Source organism: Bolinopsis microptera, chromosome 3, assembly GCF_026151205.1.
Source record: "Bolinopsis microptera isolate Bmic1 chromosome 3, MBARI_Bmic_1.0, whole genome shotgun sequence".
NCBI lineage: Eukaryota > Metazoa > Ctenophora > Tentaculata > Lobata > Bolinopsidae > Bolinopsis > Bolinopsis microptera.
This window is the reverse complement of record NC_087074.1, coordinates 11,619,687-11,637,439: the sequence shown is the minus strand read 5'-3', so window position 1 is coordinate 11,637,439 and position 17,753 is coordinate 11,619,687. Positions and strand designations below refer to the sequence as shown.

Sequence of the window (17,753 nt, the reverse complement as noted above, 5' to 3'; positions counted from 1 at the left end):
AGAGCATGTTTATTGTTTAGCCTCAAAAATGAAATTTAAGCGAAACTGCCCATTTTCTCTCACAAAAATGACAACTCAAGTAAAAACTAATGATTACGAATCCTAAAAATTCGACATACAACTTCGCAACGGAACATAGCTACTACATATTGAAATAATAAACACACTTGCAAGAAGCTTATAATTCAACCCCATGCATTCGGCGGTAGATCTGTGTTGATGGTATATCACTACCACATAAGGTAACATCACCATGGTTACACTACCATATAAGGTACTTTTACAATAATCGGGTTACAGGTGTTGACATGTTATCTCGGAAAATAGTTCAACCATCAGTATATATTCGGTACACTTCTGTACACATTATAATATATCATTTGAGCTTTTTATAAAGATACAAAACAATTTTTCCGGCTTATATCAGAGACTTTGGAGGGTCACACGTGATGCCCATATAAGGTAATATTCTGTGTCGTTTTGTTTACAATTCAGAGGGTCTCTCGTATCCCTGACACTGTGCACAAGCTCAATCAATATCAAAAAGACAGGCCGCTGCTTAATAAACTGTCCTCATATAATTGCAGTTATGGCAACAAATTGTTGCATTTATAAAGATTTTAACACCGTAGACTAAATTTAAGTCACATTATTCTTAATTACATTTGATACCTTATCAGCCCTAAGGTTGAATTTCCGGCGACCGTCAGTTCGAATGATCCAAAACTGCGTAAGTGTTGTTGTTTAATTCAAAGCAACATCAAAAAGCTGAATATTTTGACCAGCTCATAGGAGGCTTTGATTGAAATCATTTTGGCAGTCCGATTATCAAACGGTCGACAAAATTTAAAATATCTAATTTTAGGGCAGATAAGGGGTATTCATATGAAACCCCTATGAAAACAATTACGGAACTAACGGATCTATTATACATAACTTTTGCAGCTACTCATCATTTCATAATTTTTTACATAGAACTAAATTCTAATATCGCATAATATATAAATGGTCTGTGTAATATAAATCACTTTGTAGAAATTGTAATAATATTAATAAGTTAAAATATGTAGCTTTTAAGTCCATTTAGTATGTACATTGTATCTAGATCATGCACACGGTGACTTGCAAGAGAGTTCACAGAAAAAATGAGGGAAAAACCGTAAAAAGTGGAATCGTACAGTAAGTACCCCGTTCTAATCATCATATCATCATATCATTCTTTTGAAACTTGCAAAACTCAAAACTCAGCTTTATCGAAACAAAATAAATTAATTTTCACATTTGAAGTTCATCATCCTTCGAAAATTAAAGTTTTTATTATTACTATACCATTAAAATATATATAAATTCTACACTATAAGCTAAGAAATCGTCCGGGACAGAGACTCTATCTAGCTCTAATATCTTTGTCTGAAATTATATGGCTTTGGTTAACAAGTAACGACATGTTGTGTACTGTGCGGGGCAAAATAGCAGTCAAAACTATGTGGGACTATGTTTAGTGTAGTCGAGTCACTGCCCTAATAATAATTTCTATCAGGTCTAGGTACGTGATTTGTCCTATCACAGAAAAATCCTAATTTTAGCGAGACTTCCATTTTGACACAGTCAATGGATTGGCAAGAAATGTTTGGTGGCCACGAGTTGAATCCAGTCAAACATTCCGACTCTAGGAATTAGTAAGAGATGATCAACTGACTATTGCTTTGGACAATTTAAGAGTGTAAAAATGAATAATATGCAGTGTAGATCTTTAATTATGAAAGAAGTTGAAGTGTCTAGTCGTGCATTACGAAAATATACTCGCGTGCTTTGCGCGAAGCACACTACAAATTTAAGCAAAATGAAAGAGTTACTTTCGCGCGCAAACCTACTGAGCGAGTGCCGAAAAACTGGATCATGCCAGACAAGGGATGAGCTCATTTCAAAACTCATGACCCATATTGAAGTTAATCACGTGATAAAAGTTTAAAGAAATCAGATATGATACTCACTTGAATTCTGTACTTTCCTCCATTCTGAAATGAGACAGTTTAGTATGTGCCCACTGCCCATGGTTGTTTAAACTTGCCATCAGATAATATTCTACTTAAGAATTTGTCATTTCAGCGTCAATTGCAGCTTAACAAATTATCGTAAAAATCTATGTTCGATACAAATTTTCTCGGGGGGATTCTTGATTAAATCCTTATCTAATATGAGACAAAATATTCACCTCTGGAAAAGTAGTTAATAAGTTTCTGATGGCTATCTGACATTGTATCCGATTGATGGTTGTATATTGAGTAAGGACGTAGGGTCGTCGGCGACTGGTTCTGATAGTTTGATCTCTCACTCTTGCTTGACTCGAAGACTGACTGCAAATCGCCCGCCTGGCTAATAGATATGACATTAGCAAGTTGGTTGTCGCTGCTAGAAATACTGCTCTCGTTCAAGAACTCCAGTTGCGTGTGTTTGCACTGGGAGGGCGGACATTTGTCCCAGGCGATGTCAGGACACGAGGTCGAGTGGGTGGATATGGAGGAATTGGACATGGGGGGAGATAGGTCCGTTTCCGAGGAGCACTCCGACAGAATAAGGGGCTGAGGTTTGCGGAGCATGTCGGCGTATGAAGCTGATGTGATACTAGGTGTCTCTAAAACAGGAGGTGGTGGCGGCGGCAGGATCACTTTGTCGGTGGGCGATGTAGCCGCCGCGGAGCCCTTCTTCCTCTTGCGGTGAGATTTCTTCTTCATCTGTTTGCCTGTGTGGCTGTTGTTAAGAAGAGGTGCGCTGACTTGCATTGCGCTTACATGCGCTGCGGTAATGTGCGCCACGGCGGGCTCTGACACTGGGACAGGGTCCGCCGTGAGATCAGTGACCGTAGAGACGTAGCTGCTGTCACTGCTAGAAGAAAGATTGTCGGACAGAAGAGCTGGCATCTTGCCAAACAGGGTCGTTAGAACTGATCTAAACTTGTTCTCAGGATACTCCGACAGGGCGACCGCTTTCTCCTTAACGTCCTTCACCTAACGAAAAGTATGTTGTTACAGTAACAATCTTGGGATAAAAATGTTTTGTATCCGAGTTACAGTGACATTCTTACAACGCTACTAGGGGTACAGAAGCATCGGAAGCGATGCGATGCAAATATTATAAACTGATGATTAAGGAGGACCATGGTATTTAAATACAGCGGGCACAGCGCGGGGCGTTTTACAAGTTCCTACCTATTGGCATTGGGCAGTTACACAAGGAACACGGACACACACAAATTCCAATTTCTACGTACCATCACAGCATTACTCGGTGTAAATTTAAAAGCTAAGGGATAGCGGCAGTATACTTACTACTCCTAATAATCCAACATAGAACCTAACACGTATTATAGTCCTGCAAACATTCCTTTCTAGCACGTAGCGAGAGAGAGAGAGAGAGAGAGAGAGAGAGAGAGAGAGAGAGAGAGAGAGAGAGAGAGAGAGAGAGAGAGAGAGAGAGAGAGAGAGAGAGAGAGAGAGAGAGAGAGAGAGAGAGAGAGAGAGAGAGAGAGAGAAACAGTATAAAATTTACCTGATCTGCACACATTCCCGGCCTAGTTTAAACCTCTTCCAAATAACACGGGGTCCCACCACATAACAGGAAAAAAAGTTACAGGAAGGAAAAGCCAAATCATAGGGCCGGGCCGGCTGATGTAATCAAAAACAAATATTTGATATGATAAGTCATGCTCCTAGCGGTATGGACGAAATTTTGGTGGATAAACGGGAAAAGACCTAAGAGTGCGGGAATTCGGGTGGAGCCGAATAGTTGGCATGCATGACAAGGTAGTGCAATGCTATTTAATGATTAGCTTTAAGGAGCTCAGATATTAGATGACGGTTTTAAGAATATAATTATTGCTTAGTAAAATAGTTGAACTGTTAGCAAGCGTTCTCGATAGTGCCCCACCTCAATAATTTTTTAAGTGGTTAACAAAAGCTGAGAACATAAGATAATTTTAAACCGCAAAACAATGAAAAAACAAAAGAAGTGAACCTAACAAAAGCAAGCCAACTGCACAATGTGTAAACAAATGCTGAAACCTACACTCGGCCACAAGGTCATTACAGCTTTATCATTGGGTAATTTAACCTATTAATCATTAGATTAGTGAGTAATTATAATGGGTATCACACGAAAATCTAGCACCTTCAGTTATAAGTTCTGCAACTTCTGTAGGTGGCTAAATGGAGTAGCGGCAAACATACAAGTGGCAGGGAGAATAACTTTGCGGAGAATAGAGCCTATAAATAGTAATAGTTCTATTTACCCAGAGCTTAGGTGTCAATCCGAAACACTCTGATCTGATATTACTAAAAAGTAAAATAATCAAACGACAGATATTAATTACTTGGTAACAGTTCTGCTAAAGATGGAAATAATAATTTTGATTCGAGGAATTAAGAAATATTCACATAACTTGATATTTCACTAACTCTTCAGCTCCTCTGCATAATTTTAGAAGCAGTAGTAATAGAACAGGACTTTGTATCAAAACGAAAAACAAATGGAAACCGCCGCGCAGTTACGGAACAGGGCGGGGTCAGAAAATGTAGGTAAAACACGAGAGTACACAGATCAGTTATATAAATATAACTGTGATCCAGGGTGAATGCGGTAATCAAATTATATAATTACTCTACAGTCTGGACTCTCTCTCTCTCTCTCTCTCTCTCTCTCTCTCTCTCTCTCTCTCTCTCTCTCTCTCTCTCTCTCTCTCTCTCTCTCTCTCTCTCTCTCTCTCTCTCTCTCTCTCTCTCTCTCTCTCTCTCTCTCTCTCTCTCTCTCTCTCTCTCTCTCTCTCTCTCTCTCTCTCTCTCTCTCTCCCACCCTCCCTCCCTCCTTCCCTCCTTCCCTCCTTCCTCCCCCCTCCCCCCTCCCTCCCCCCTTCCCCCTCCCCCCTCCCTCCCTCCCTCCCTTTCACTTACCCACAGTCCACACCAACATATACAGAGAGCAGCAAGAGGGGTAGGAAGTAGAAAGTTTATGTGTGTGCCGATCCTTATATGCATATGGGCATCACGTAGGTACTATAACGCTCCTGCCTCAACGTGGCCGGAACTCCAACTTTACAATTACAGAGCTACAAGGTGGAGTTTATCGCAAAGGTTCGCAGACAAAAATTGAGTTGTTTTCGGCTGAGGAAATTCTGTGTTTGTAATCTAAAACGGTCTTGAAAATGCGATCTGAGGAGAAAGAAAAGGAGAAAATAAAAAAGGGAAGGAATGAGCGAGAAAATAGTATGTTTACAGAGTAAAACACAGAGGTTGCAGTCGGGAAACAAGAAACTAAGTGATATGTAGCTGGTACAGTGCACATGTGAAGATGTGCGGTATGTACCCGAATAACGGTATGTGCGGTATGTACCGTATAACAGATGGAACTAACACTTCCCTTCTGACTCTACTAGGAGCTCTAATGTCGTGTCACGTGTGAGGATAATGCAGGTAACGTAATGTACTGCTGATAAGAAATGCTTTATTACTTCTAATACTGCTACATATATATAAGTAACCTCTAGTAACCACTTCTAGCCATAGTAACTTCAGGACTAGGAGGTAACCTCTAGTAACTACAAGTTGCTCCAACAACACGTGTGGTGCAATGCAGTAGGTCATGTAATGGGCTGCTGATAACTGATAAGATATGCTTTAGATATAATAAGAATTCCAGGCTACATTCCTGGTGGCGTGCACGCACGTATTAGAACGATAAGATGTTGGCAGACGTCAAAGTTTCTTTTTCCTGGGTGGAACACGGTAATCTAATTAGGATATCTGACAAAAGTATTGAGTTTCATAATGTATTACTCTAGCAAAATCTAGAATAATAGAGCACTCTAGTATAGTATAACAGCTTGATCTAGTGCTGAAACCTCTGTTAACGACTAGAGTTTATTAATTTCAACATTTCTTTTGCAGTTTTGTTCCTAGCTTCGAACTTAAGATTCAAGAGTACACTGAATAAACGCCGTTTAGAAAGGACAGTAAATTTCTCCTTTAAATGCCAGTAGAATAAGGAACTTAAAAATTAAATAGACGGTAGAAAGTAGAAACTTAAAATATAAGCTGTAACATCCAGTAATCCATTGAGTGAAATGTAAGCTGTAATCGCTGTGTACGAGTTTATTAAAATATCAATAGGCATTGAAATTCCATCAAGACCGATTCTGTTGTAAAAGAAAGGAATTAGCGACCGAAACTATGCAATTAATGCAGTGTAACAAATACAATCGCAACTTATTCACAGCTCTTAGAAATAGCAGTTGCAAATAAATTAAAACCATTGCTTCCGACTTTTGTGTGGACTGTCCACATTACACACGGTAGGTCTTCTTTTTATAGTAGGCGAGAAAGTGTGAACGAAGGCAGAAGCGCGTTCTAATTTCTAGAAAGATCCATCACGCACTTCTTATTGCTCTAATTTATGCATTATACTGAGCCGCCGCTCCTTATATAAGGTCATCACGTGATGCTGTTACATTTATTAAACCTCACAAGGATTATTTAGTGATATATTTAGGCGAGGGAGCTGTAAAAACGCTTACTTAGAAAGCAAAAGAAAATATCTTTTGATTACTGAAGTATGCTAAAAATAAGAAAATTCTCGAGAGGAAGGGAGCTGGAGGGGATTAGGACAATACAGTATAGAGCGCTGACAGTTACACACTAGAGAGTAGCGAAGGTAATAAAATCAATAAAATTAACGACAAGATTTACAATAGTTACAGATCTGATGAGCGAACCTAGCGATAAAGCAAAAGTATTGAGCCGACACTCCTTATATGGACATCACGTGAGTCACCGCTCCTTATATGGATATCACGTGAGTCACCGCTCCTTATATGGACATCACGTGAGCCACCGCTCCTTATAAATGGACATCACGTGAGCCACTGCTCCTTATATGGATATCACGTGAGAGAGAGTAGACAATTGTTAAATCCTAATATTATGGCCAAATCAGCTCAGTTGAGGTCTGCAAGAAATAACGTTCCATCGTGTTATTGGTACTGTGGTGTCAAGACTCGAGACAATAAATAAAAATTAGATTAATTTCTCCGGAATATTTCTGCAAAATTAATAATTATGCGATAAATGTCCCATCAACTGCTATTGCATGTTACTTACATACATATGACGTGTCCAATTTCCATAAATTAAATATATCAATATCCATAAATTAAATATATCAAGTAAGAAAGTGCATATTATAATTATTAAAAGTAAACACTAAACAGTATATTGTAGTATACTACAGTATACAGTAAGTACCAGTAAACGACCGGGGGTAGGATTTTGCCGGGGCCGGGGCCGGGGCCGGGAATGTCCAAATTTTGCCGGGGCCGGGAATTGGCCGTTCTGGAATTTGGCCGGGGCTGGGGCCGTGAATTTAATAAATCCACGGCCAAGTTAGAACTTTTCAACTTTTGTTTAAGATTTAAGGATTTAGGTGGAATACCGTAATTGTAAAAACTATCAGAGGTTACAAAAACAAAGGACTGCTCTTGAAAGTTGGCACTCTGAACATCATCCTTTCAAAATTGAAAATCCATTTTAAGATTTATATGAAAGTTTTAGGCCGATTTCGATCAAAAATTCCCGGCCAAATTCCCGGCAAAAATTGAAAATCGGCCGGGGCCGGGAAGAAATAGCTCCCCCGGTGCCGGGATTTCACGGCGCCGGGAATCCCGGTCGATTACTGGTAAGTACACAAAACTGTCCATATTTTAAAGATAAATAAATTCTACCATTTATAACACCCTTCGACATTAATCACATTTCTTGGAATTATACAAATTTAAATATACATAATATATATTATATTTAAGCCATCCAAGCGTGACTAGATGTAGAAAAACTAAAGAATATAAAACACTAGAACAGTTATTGATTTCAGAGCGAAAATTTATTCCTATCAGAAAAGAAGTGTCTTCCAGTCTTCAGTAACCAACTTATCTGCCGTGTAAACAGGCTGGTCCCAGAATCAATGATAATAAGATGGAGGTCATGGTCGAACACCAAGAAGCCACTATATTACTGTTGAAGACACAAGAGTGCAGCAAGTCAGTGATTTTGCGTACGTGACTACAACTATATTCAGAAACGGTACAATGTGAGCTGTCTGCACGAATGCAGCAAGTTTCAGGAGCAAGTTTCAGGAGCAAGTTTCAGGAGCAAGTCTCAGGAGCAAGTTTCAGGAGCAAGTTTCAAGAGCAAGTCTCAGGAGCATTCAATCAGCTGAATAATTTGTGGAAGAGCCACAATATCCATGAAATATAAGGCTGCAGTGAAAATACACCTCTTCAGATAAAACATTCGGAATACTACGAAAAGAAACAGTTACCATGCTTGTTTTGAGGTGTTCTATTAGCATGGTTACCGGTCCTGAAATGTCTTACAATAAACCATATTATAAACTATAGAGGATCTACATGAGGCCCTCAGTGTGTAGTCCTTAACCATTGTTTAGATTTAATTTTAAGCAAGCAAAATCTCCAAATCATCACACACGAGCCACGATTTATCCAACCTATTGACTAGACTACTGCACTGAGAATAAAATTTGAGGCAGAGTTCACAGGAAGACGTAACTAATTGCCATGAGGACAGACAATATTAATATGCACCGCAACACAGCGGAGCAGGTTTAGTAGTGTCGCTGCTCCCCACTAATAGTAGCAGTGACGCTCCATTCCCCGCTCTAAACTCAATTAAGAAACATATTGACAGACTATGTGCATTTATATTACGTTAACGGTACGGCTCTGTGACGGCTATTGAAGTGCCGTTATGAGTGCTCCAAATTACACGTCATACCACCGGCTCCAATGTAACCATACTAGGCTGATACATTTATTAGTAACCATTAGTAACCATTTGCATTAGTAACCATTTGCATTAGTAACCATTAGTAACCATTAGTAACCATTAGTAACCACTAATAACTACAATCAGTGCGTCAAATCGCTGACTCCACTGTACTAGGCTGTGTAGTTACTGCTGCTGGATTGGAATCTGTATTAAAAGGCCCTGTAACACTGTGACGGAGAGAAAATTTTAAAAGGTTTTTAGATCAAAAAGCTATCTGGTTACATATCGTGAAACATCTTTTTTTGTGTGACTACGGAACTCCCCCAGGTTAGAGTATTTCCTTTGTCATAGACGAAATGTTGAAATAAATCTTTATATAGCGTATGTTTTATAGTGATTGGAGAGTGGAGACTCATTTTTCCCCCAGCAATCAACCCACTGTGACCGTGGTACTAGCTCAAAGTAAGTAAGATAGTCGGCACTAATACCTGGTTACTGTTACCTGGTACTTGGTTACTGTTACTGTTACCTGGTTACCCACTGTGACCGTGGTACTAGCTCAAAGTAAGTAAGATAGTCGGCACTAATACCTGGTTACTGTTACTTGGTTACCCACTGTGAGTCGTGGTACTAGCTCAAAGTAAGTAAGATAGTCGGCACTGATACCTGGTTACTGTTACCTGGTACTTGGTTACTGTTACTGTTACCTGGTTACCCACTGTACTAATGTACTAAGTGTGTGGTCTGATGAGTCCAGGTTAATAAGATGAGGGAGTGAAGTTGACAGTGCGCACATTAGAAGTTAGAACATAATATGACATAAAATATGTGGGAGGTATGTGTGAAGATGGAGAGTGTACTGGGTAACTGGGTAACAGTAACAGTAACCAAGTAACAGTAACCAAGTAACAGTAACCAAGTAACAGTAACCAAGTAACAGTAACCAAGTAACAGTAACCAAGTAACAGTAACCAAGTAACAGTAACCAAGTAACAGTAACCAAGTAACAGTAACCAAGTAACAGTAACCAAGTAACAGTAACCAAGTAACAGTAACCAAGTAACAGTAACCAAGTAACAGTAACCAAGTAACAGGAACCAAGTAACAGTAACCAAGTAACAGTAACCAGGTAACAGTAACCAGGTAACAGTAACCAAGTAACAGTAACCAAGTAACAGTAACCAAGTAACAGTAACCAAGTAACAGTAACCAAGTAACAGTAACCAAGTAACAGTAACCAAGTAACAGTAACCAAGTAACAGTAACCAAGTAGCAGTAACCAAGTAACAGTAACCAAGTAACAGTAACCAGGTGACAATAACCAGGTGACAGTAACCAGGTATGTGTGAAGATGGAGAGAGGGTACTGGGCAACCAGGTGACAGTAACCAGGTAACAGTAACCAGGTATGTGTGAAGATGGAGAGAGGGTACTGGGTAACCAGGTGACAGTAATCAGGTATGTGTGAAGATGGAGAGAGGGTACTGGGTAACCAAGTAACAGTAACCAGGTGACAATAACCAGGTGACAGTAACCAGGTATGTGTGAAGATGGAGAGAGGGTACTGGGTAACCAGGTGACAGTAACCAGGTATGTGTGAAGATGGAGAGAGGGTACTGGGTATGATGGATCAGCACTGTAAGTGTAAGGTATTGCTGGGTATTGTTCTGCAATTTGTCATGATGTGTGCAGAAGCGTAAAGTTCACACGATGTATATAAATTGGTAGAGAGTTATATAATAATATAAATGTGTTTATGTGTTATATTATGTGTTTATGGGTGTCTAGTCGTCGGCCAAATTGAAGGAAGTTTAGAGCAAATTGTTGGAGTGTGTATTGTGTAAGCGTTTATGGCGATGCCGGGATGTGGTAGTTATTAGATGCAATGTCCGTTTTTAGAGGTAAATTCACATTCACAATTTTATGCACACTCTGTATAGTAATTAGTTTGACAAAACGCGTTTTCCGATATCCATATGATTTAATATTATGCAATGATATATTAATAAATTATTGATTATCATATGATCGTAAATTATATTATAGATTATAATAGCATAATAATGATAGCGCTCCACAAGTTCAGGTGTATAATTTGAAAATATAATTTGAAAATAGCTTAGAGGAAGTCAGCCAAAGGGATGACATCAAATAAAATATCCAGTCGGTTATTATTCAAGAATTGATTAAAACAATTGGCAGTTTATTAATAGAAAATTTATTTCGTTAGGCATTAGGCAATATCCCAGCGGTTATTAACAAAAAACTATAAGTTGAAGCTACACAACTGTGTGGACTATAATTATCATAATATTTTAATATCTGGTAGTTTTTAGTTAACATTCTATCAAGCTACTTATATAGTCTTATTGCCACAATACTCAGCGCCATTTCACTGCATTCTTATAATATGCGAGCATGAGGGTTCCTTTAAAAAGTATCTCGATAAAAGCAACACTGTACAAGTGGGGTAACGTAATCTAGTCGAACAAAAGTAGAGCCAGAAAGGGTTGAAAAGGGCGCTATTTCAGGAAACGCTAGAATCACTTAAACTCTCTGAAAGGAAGTCTTCAGTCACGTGTAAGCGTTGCTTTGTTCAAAATATCCCGCAGAGGCAAAGTAATTGGAATTTCCATATGACTGTGACAGGGGTAGCGTAATCTAGCTGTCTGGCGACTGCAAAAAAATAGCTCAAGAATGGAGGGCAGGGAACGCTATTTCAGGAAACTATTCTGGGAATCCCTTCAGGACACAATATGTTTCGGGGAACATGTGGCCACTAATACCTTTTGAAAGGAAGCTTTAAATCATTAAAGTAGCTAGTGTAGGCAACGCTATCGGAATTGGCCATACTTACTTAGCCACAGAAGACGATGCAGCATAACCATCTTTAATCAATCTAGACTAACTTTACTATTCACGGCTCAGAGCTAGAGGAAGATAAAATCATAGCTAGCACACAGAATATTCGTGCCTAAAAAAACTCAACAACATTGTTAACATAGTCGGATGTTTCGCGTGTTAATGTTAGGGAGCAATGTTTACTTTTCCGAGTTAATAACATTAACCTTGTGTCTTGTAATGGTACAGTACCCCCCCCCCCCCCCCCCCCCCCTACAGTGCATATACAAGAGAGGACCGTACATTATGGCATTTGGTATGGTACCATAAAGTATGGTACCGGGCAGTTGCAGTCGGGTACCGTAAGGTTTGGAACCGTTAAGTGTGATACCGTAAACTATGGTACCGTAAAGTATGGTACCGTAAAGTATAATACCGTAAAGTATGGTACCGTAAAGTATGGTACCGTAAAGTATGGCACCGTAAAGTATGGCACCGGACAGTTGCAGTATGGTACCGTAAGGTTTGGAACCGTTAAGTGTGATACCGTAAAGTATAATATCGTAAAGTATGGTACCGTAAAGTATGGTACCGTAAAGTATGGCACCGTAAAGTATGGCACCGGACAGTTGCAGTAGGGTACCGTAAGGTTTGGAACCGTTAAGTGTGATACCGTAAAGTATAATACCGTAAAGTATGGTACCGTAAAGTATGGTACCGTAAAGTATACGTATGGTACCGTAAAGTATGGTACCGTAAAGTAAGGCTCCATGTAGCCTCCAGGCTCGACAAACCCCGACATATCCCGACAGACCCCGACAAACCCTGACGTGTCGAGATATGTCGTATCATGTCGGGCCCACCGGCTACATGAGGCCTTCTTGTGTAGTGTTTTTCTACATAAAGCTTGATGAATCCGTCTCGGCTTTTTGTTGAGAGACTCCCCGACACACCCGACAAAACCCTGACAAACCCCGACAAACCCCGACAAACCCCGACGTGTCGAGATATGTCGTATCATGTCGGGCCCACCGGCTACATGAGGCCTAAAGTATTGTACCGTAAAGTATGGTACCGTAAAGTATGGTACCGTAAAGTATGGTACCGTAAAGTATGGTACCGTAAAGTATGGTACCGTAAAGTATGGTACCGTAAAGTATGGTACCGTAAAGTAAGGTACCGTAAAGTATGATACTGTCAAGCATGGTTCCGTGCTGTACGTGACGTGGACTCCACCAAACTATACAGTATACACAGACAAATCCATTAAACTCTACGCCATCTCGCTGCTTTAAATACGACATTTTAAACTCCCGGGTAAGTAACCTAATCGCACTTATCTCAACCTCCTAACAAATTAGATAGACACGTTAAAAGTAGTGGCCGTATAATAAGGAATGCAGGATTGCACGGCAGAAAGAATGTGGTGTATCAATATTTTATGAGAGATGATGAGATCTTAGACTGGAGCTCTATTCGATCATATAAATCGAAACTATCACGCAATTTAGGTAATCGAAAGAAAGAAGGACTTGTAAGCGAACGTGTATAGGAGAACTGAGTAGGTTGCTTTAGTAGTTTTCTGCTACTAGAATAGGTTGCTTAGCAAGGAAATAAAAATGGGAACAAAGCAACAAGTACACATAATTTGCAACTCAGCCTTAACAACTGGTATAGTAAGAATGTTGGCATTTTATACGCTGAAAAGCTTAATATAACGTACATGGTGATAGGTTTACGGCTCTGGACAATGTTTTCTGTCCAGAGCTCTTCAGATTATGATCATGGTGGAGGTGAACAGCACGGGGATTATATTTTAGGGCACTTTGCCTTTGGTGGTAAATCTTAAACATACACACAGAGCTTCAGTTATCTTGCTGTACGGCGTATGTTTGGGCAAGCAAACTGTAAATGTGTGTACATTGTGCAAGCTAGTGAAGGTGTGTGTGTGTAACGGTAACGAGGTAATAGCAACCAGGTAACAGTACCCAAGTAAAAGTAACCAGGTAACAGTAACCAAGTAAAAGTAACCAGGTAACAGTAACCAAGTAACAGTAACCAAGTAACCTGGTAACTGATTCTGCAACACATTACAATTTAGCAGACGACGGAAACAGACCGGTCTGAGAAGGACTCACGACACAGGAAGTAAGAATAACGGGATTGTGGAACAGTACGGGAGTAACAGTGGTAATATGTCGCAATTACTAGCAGGCATGTGTCGGATTATTTGCAGGTATGTGTCACGTACAGTGCACAATGTGCAGCACATTCCAACGCTCCGACTACACAAGGATGTGATGACACGGAGGAGTCATTTTGCTCTGTAATTAACTAGAAATGTCTGGGACGTATGTGAAATAATATGATAGCACACTTAGTAATCACGGGGGAATTTTCAAAGCAGAAAGAGGAGGAATGTAAAATATATCCACCTTCTCGTTTTACAACACTGGAATTTTATAACCAGTGTCAGTTCACTTAATTGGTAAATGGAACTGCAATCCTCAAAAATACTTCTCTCAAAAGACAATTTGTACTATATATTAGTCGGCAAATAAAATGTAGCAGAAACCAGAATCTGGTTTTTGTAAGTCTGGGTCACATACAATTAGACCTCTGTCACATACAATTAAATTAGGAGTCTGAACGTGAACGGTTGCAGACTTTACGATGCATCAATTACTAAACAATTTAGCAGTCACACAGTCAACACAGTCAACACAGTCAACACACAACTGTACGGTTACTGATAAACGGAGTAGGGATTGTCCTCAAATATGGTCGTGAATTTTAAAATTATTATAAAAAATAAGCGCAAGTGTCAAAAATATCAACTAAGCAGACAATGATTTTAAAACTGTTGAAATTGTTGCCATTTCAAAATTCCCAAAATTGAACATTTTAAAGATGACAGTAGTATTTATATTAATCTGAAAATTAATCTGAAAATTTCATCTGAAATGATTTCGAAATTTGTCAAAAATGCAAAAAAACAAAAACGTTGAAAATGCGCAAAGTTTCTCGAAGGAATTTTGATTGTGGACAATCCCCTCCAATTTTCATCACCTATAAATAAAAGAAAGAGGCAGAAGAGATGAAATAAAAACCTGTGTTTGGGAAAGGTTATTCAGTTCTGTATCGTAGTAGCGAAGAAACTGGTCAACATTGTTGTATCTGATGTAGTAAGCGAGAGTGGCAACGTGCTTGTCTAGCCGGGGTAACATACACCAGGTGACGTGACACAGCTAAACACACTCGTTACTATAGCAACATGATGTGCAGCAATATGGCAATAATATAAAATAGTATAGCAACATGATGCGCAGCACGTGCAACACGATGTGCAGCACGTGCAACATGATGCGCAGCACGTGCAACACAATGCGCAGCACGTGCACTCAGACTTTCGGCAAACACCAGCTTTGATATTACTAGCTCAACCCTTACCCTTTACCCTGACCTTAACTCCTTAACTGCCAGTCTGACCCAGCCCTGGCCCTTGAGTAGCTAGCAGAATATTTCGCTAAGTTTTACACGCTTTGATTTCACAGATATATATCAATGATATGTACCCAGACCCTCTACCAGAAATTTAAACAGGGAATACAATAAACTATATAATAGTATTTATAATATAAATTATACATACATTGTTTGCACATTAAAACTGACAAAATTGGTGCAAAATTTCACAAAATAGTAAAATAGTGAGGATCTACATTTTGTGAATAAATAAACCACTTTAAAAACATGAGTAAACATAATAATGAAGTTAATTTTTGTGGTTTCTGTAGACTTTTGAGACAGTAAAAAGCTGGACAAAATTCAAAATATTGGAATTCAAATTAGATAAAACAAACCGATTTAAACATACCAAGCAACACTTACTGAAAACAGTGATTTGAATAATTTCCATTTTATAATTTAATAGTTAATCTGAAACTATTATTATCTGCGGCTGGATAGAATCACTTTTATACGTTAAAAAACGAACAAATAAGAATAAATAGATTTAAAACTTATTAAGACATTAATCATGTGAGCTGAGTAATTAATGGCTCTCAAATCTCAAATATGTGATCTACGCTACCTGTGGAGTTATAATCAATAATTTAATCTATCAAAAACTACAAAACAGTTAAACGAAATATCGGATAAGTCATTCAAGGTGAAGTATCAGGAGAAAATCGCAAAGAAAAGTCTCAAAATATTATTGACATGATTAATTGAACAATTAAGTATCAAGTGTGATTAACCCTCTACCAAACATATTACATAACATACTTATCACCCATTTTAGTTTGAAAATTTATTTTGTGGTTCATCTTTTGTAGAATTCCTTTTTCAATATTCATTTTACAACTTGTGCGATATCCCAATACATTCTTTACAAACCAACTCCGGTTCAATAAACATTAAAAAGATTACAAAACGCAATGGACACGAATATTATCCTCATCAAACATATATCATTTCATATTCCTATCAGCAACTCTTTGTCATAAACTGATTAAGTTTCAATAAATTAATATAAATAATTATTATACAGGAGTGAATACTGAATACTGCAGTTGACATAACTTCCTTTCGGCATTTTTTCGAACTTTCGCAGAAAAGATTAAAATTATTTTAAATGGACTACGCAAAGATTTTAAACAACAACGGTCAATTGAGACAAATCACATGTAAGAAAATGATTTTGACAAGCTTATTTTGCATTTTAATAGATTTAAACAAATAATTGAACACTATTACTAACATAAAAATGTTTTTCAAACTTCCGTTTCATTGGCCCTGGTCATTCTTTTGTGTTCGATGTATTTTCTTTTCATCTTCTTTGTTTTCTTAAATACCTTTCTCATATATTCAAAGTTGTCCCAAGCTTTACCATCCCAGAAGAGATCTCTGAAGAACATGGCCAATCCAGATGGATCATTCAACTTCTTAAGCTCTCTTTTGTGTAAAATAAACTGATACACCGCAACACGGAACAGTATTTTGTTTCCTTCATAGAACAAAGTGTCCCAGACATGCAGTAAAGTGTGAAATGGCAGAACATCAACAAAAAGGCAAACAAACCATTTGGTAACAAACATTTGCAGGGGAAGCCCAAACAGGGTCACATTTGCATGGGTCTGAGGAACAGTTTTCCTAACCAAGTCATTGAGAACTAAACAATCATTATTTAAACAAGTCATTTTGTTGGAGTGATAGTCTGGGAGGATTTCAACAAGAGCAACTAAGAGCCAAAAACATTCCTCAGGGACCAGTTCTCCGTCTTTGCGTTGGGTTGCGACAAGCAAAGCACCTACAATGAAATTGAGACCCTGGCAGTAACCTATATCTGGTCTATGAAGGCAGAAGGCTGCCAAAATGTCCTGCATATTGTTCAACATAACTGGTTCTTTGAAGGATGGATTCTCAGGAAAAGTTCTAGACAGGTCCCGTTTTATGATATCAAGGACACACTCTCCACTTGTATCTTTAATATCACTGTTTGTGTTCTTATCTGAAGACCTGGTGGCTAATTCGTTGAACAGCCCCTTGTTTTCCATCATGTTCTTACCTGCTGAAGATATTGATAGCCATACATCAACTCTGTACTGGCGTGGGATCCCTTTTCTGACCAGTTTTTTTAGAGTTTCACTTCTCTTATAGACACCGTTTAAGGCATCCCACTCAGCAACAAGCTGTAGGTCTGTAAGTTTCCTCTTATGTGTATACCGCCAGTGTTGATCTTTATCAAAATTAGGAGGCCAGTCGAATCCATATTCATCTTTCTCTTCTTTCATAATCTGAAAACATTCTTCTATTATTTATCAAGAAATAATTAAAGGCTAGTACACTATAGTCTATACAGCATTATTTTAACGACTATGTAGTGCAATTTGAAACGTACTTTATGATGTCAATAATAACAACACAAATGCATTAGTTTAACCACTTCAATAAATAACCCAGACTAGTACAAAAAGTGAGGGATTAGATTATTTCCATGTCCAATGTCCAATGTCCATTGTCCATTGGTCTTCCCACAACAAGAGGGATATTGAAAAAAGTGGGTTCCTCAAGAAACTGA

General features: G+C 38.6%; 3 protein-coding genes across 3 annotated transcripts; all 3 read right to left on the bottom strand.

The window, feature by feature from the left end:
• Positions 1–80: 80 nt before the first annotated feature.
• LOC134812408 (uncharacterized) lies at positions 81–15,266 on the bottom strand. The gene is made up of 4 exons (XM_063819809.1): positions 14,782–15,266; positions 2,216–3,008; positions 1,995–2,018; positions 81–1,410 (listed from the first exon to the last, which is right to left on the bottom strand). Exons 1-4 carry the CDS (start codon positions 14,896–14,898, stop codon positions 1,388–1,390), a joined length of 957 nt encoding a protein of 318 aa, XP_063675879.1. The 5' UTR covers positions 14,899–15,266; the 3' UTR covers positions 81–1,387.
• LOC134812368 (uncharacterized) lies at positions 11,748–12,975 on the bottom strand. The gene is given in 4 exon segments (XM_063819761.1): positions 11,748–11,760; positions 12,033–12,113; positions 12,732–12,865; positions 12,949–12,975. Coding segments are annotated over 4 exon segments (255 nt in total).
• A 229-nt stretch (positions 15,267–15,495) lies between the features above and the next one.
• Positions 15,496–17,474, bottom strand: LOC134812407 (growth hormone-regulated TBC protein 1-like). The gene has a single exon (XM_063819808.1). The coding sequence runs from the start codon at positions 17,464–17,466 to the stop codon at positions 16,447–16,449; it is 1,020 nt and encodes a 339-aa protein (XP_063675878.1). The 5' UTR covers positions 17,467–17,474; the 3' UTR covers positions 15,496–16,446.
• Between the last annotated feature and the right edge of the window lie 279 nt (positions 17,475–17,753).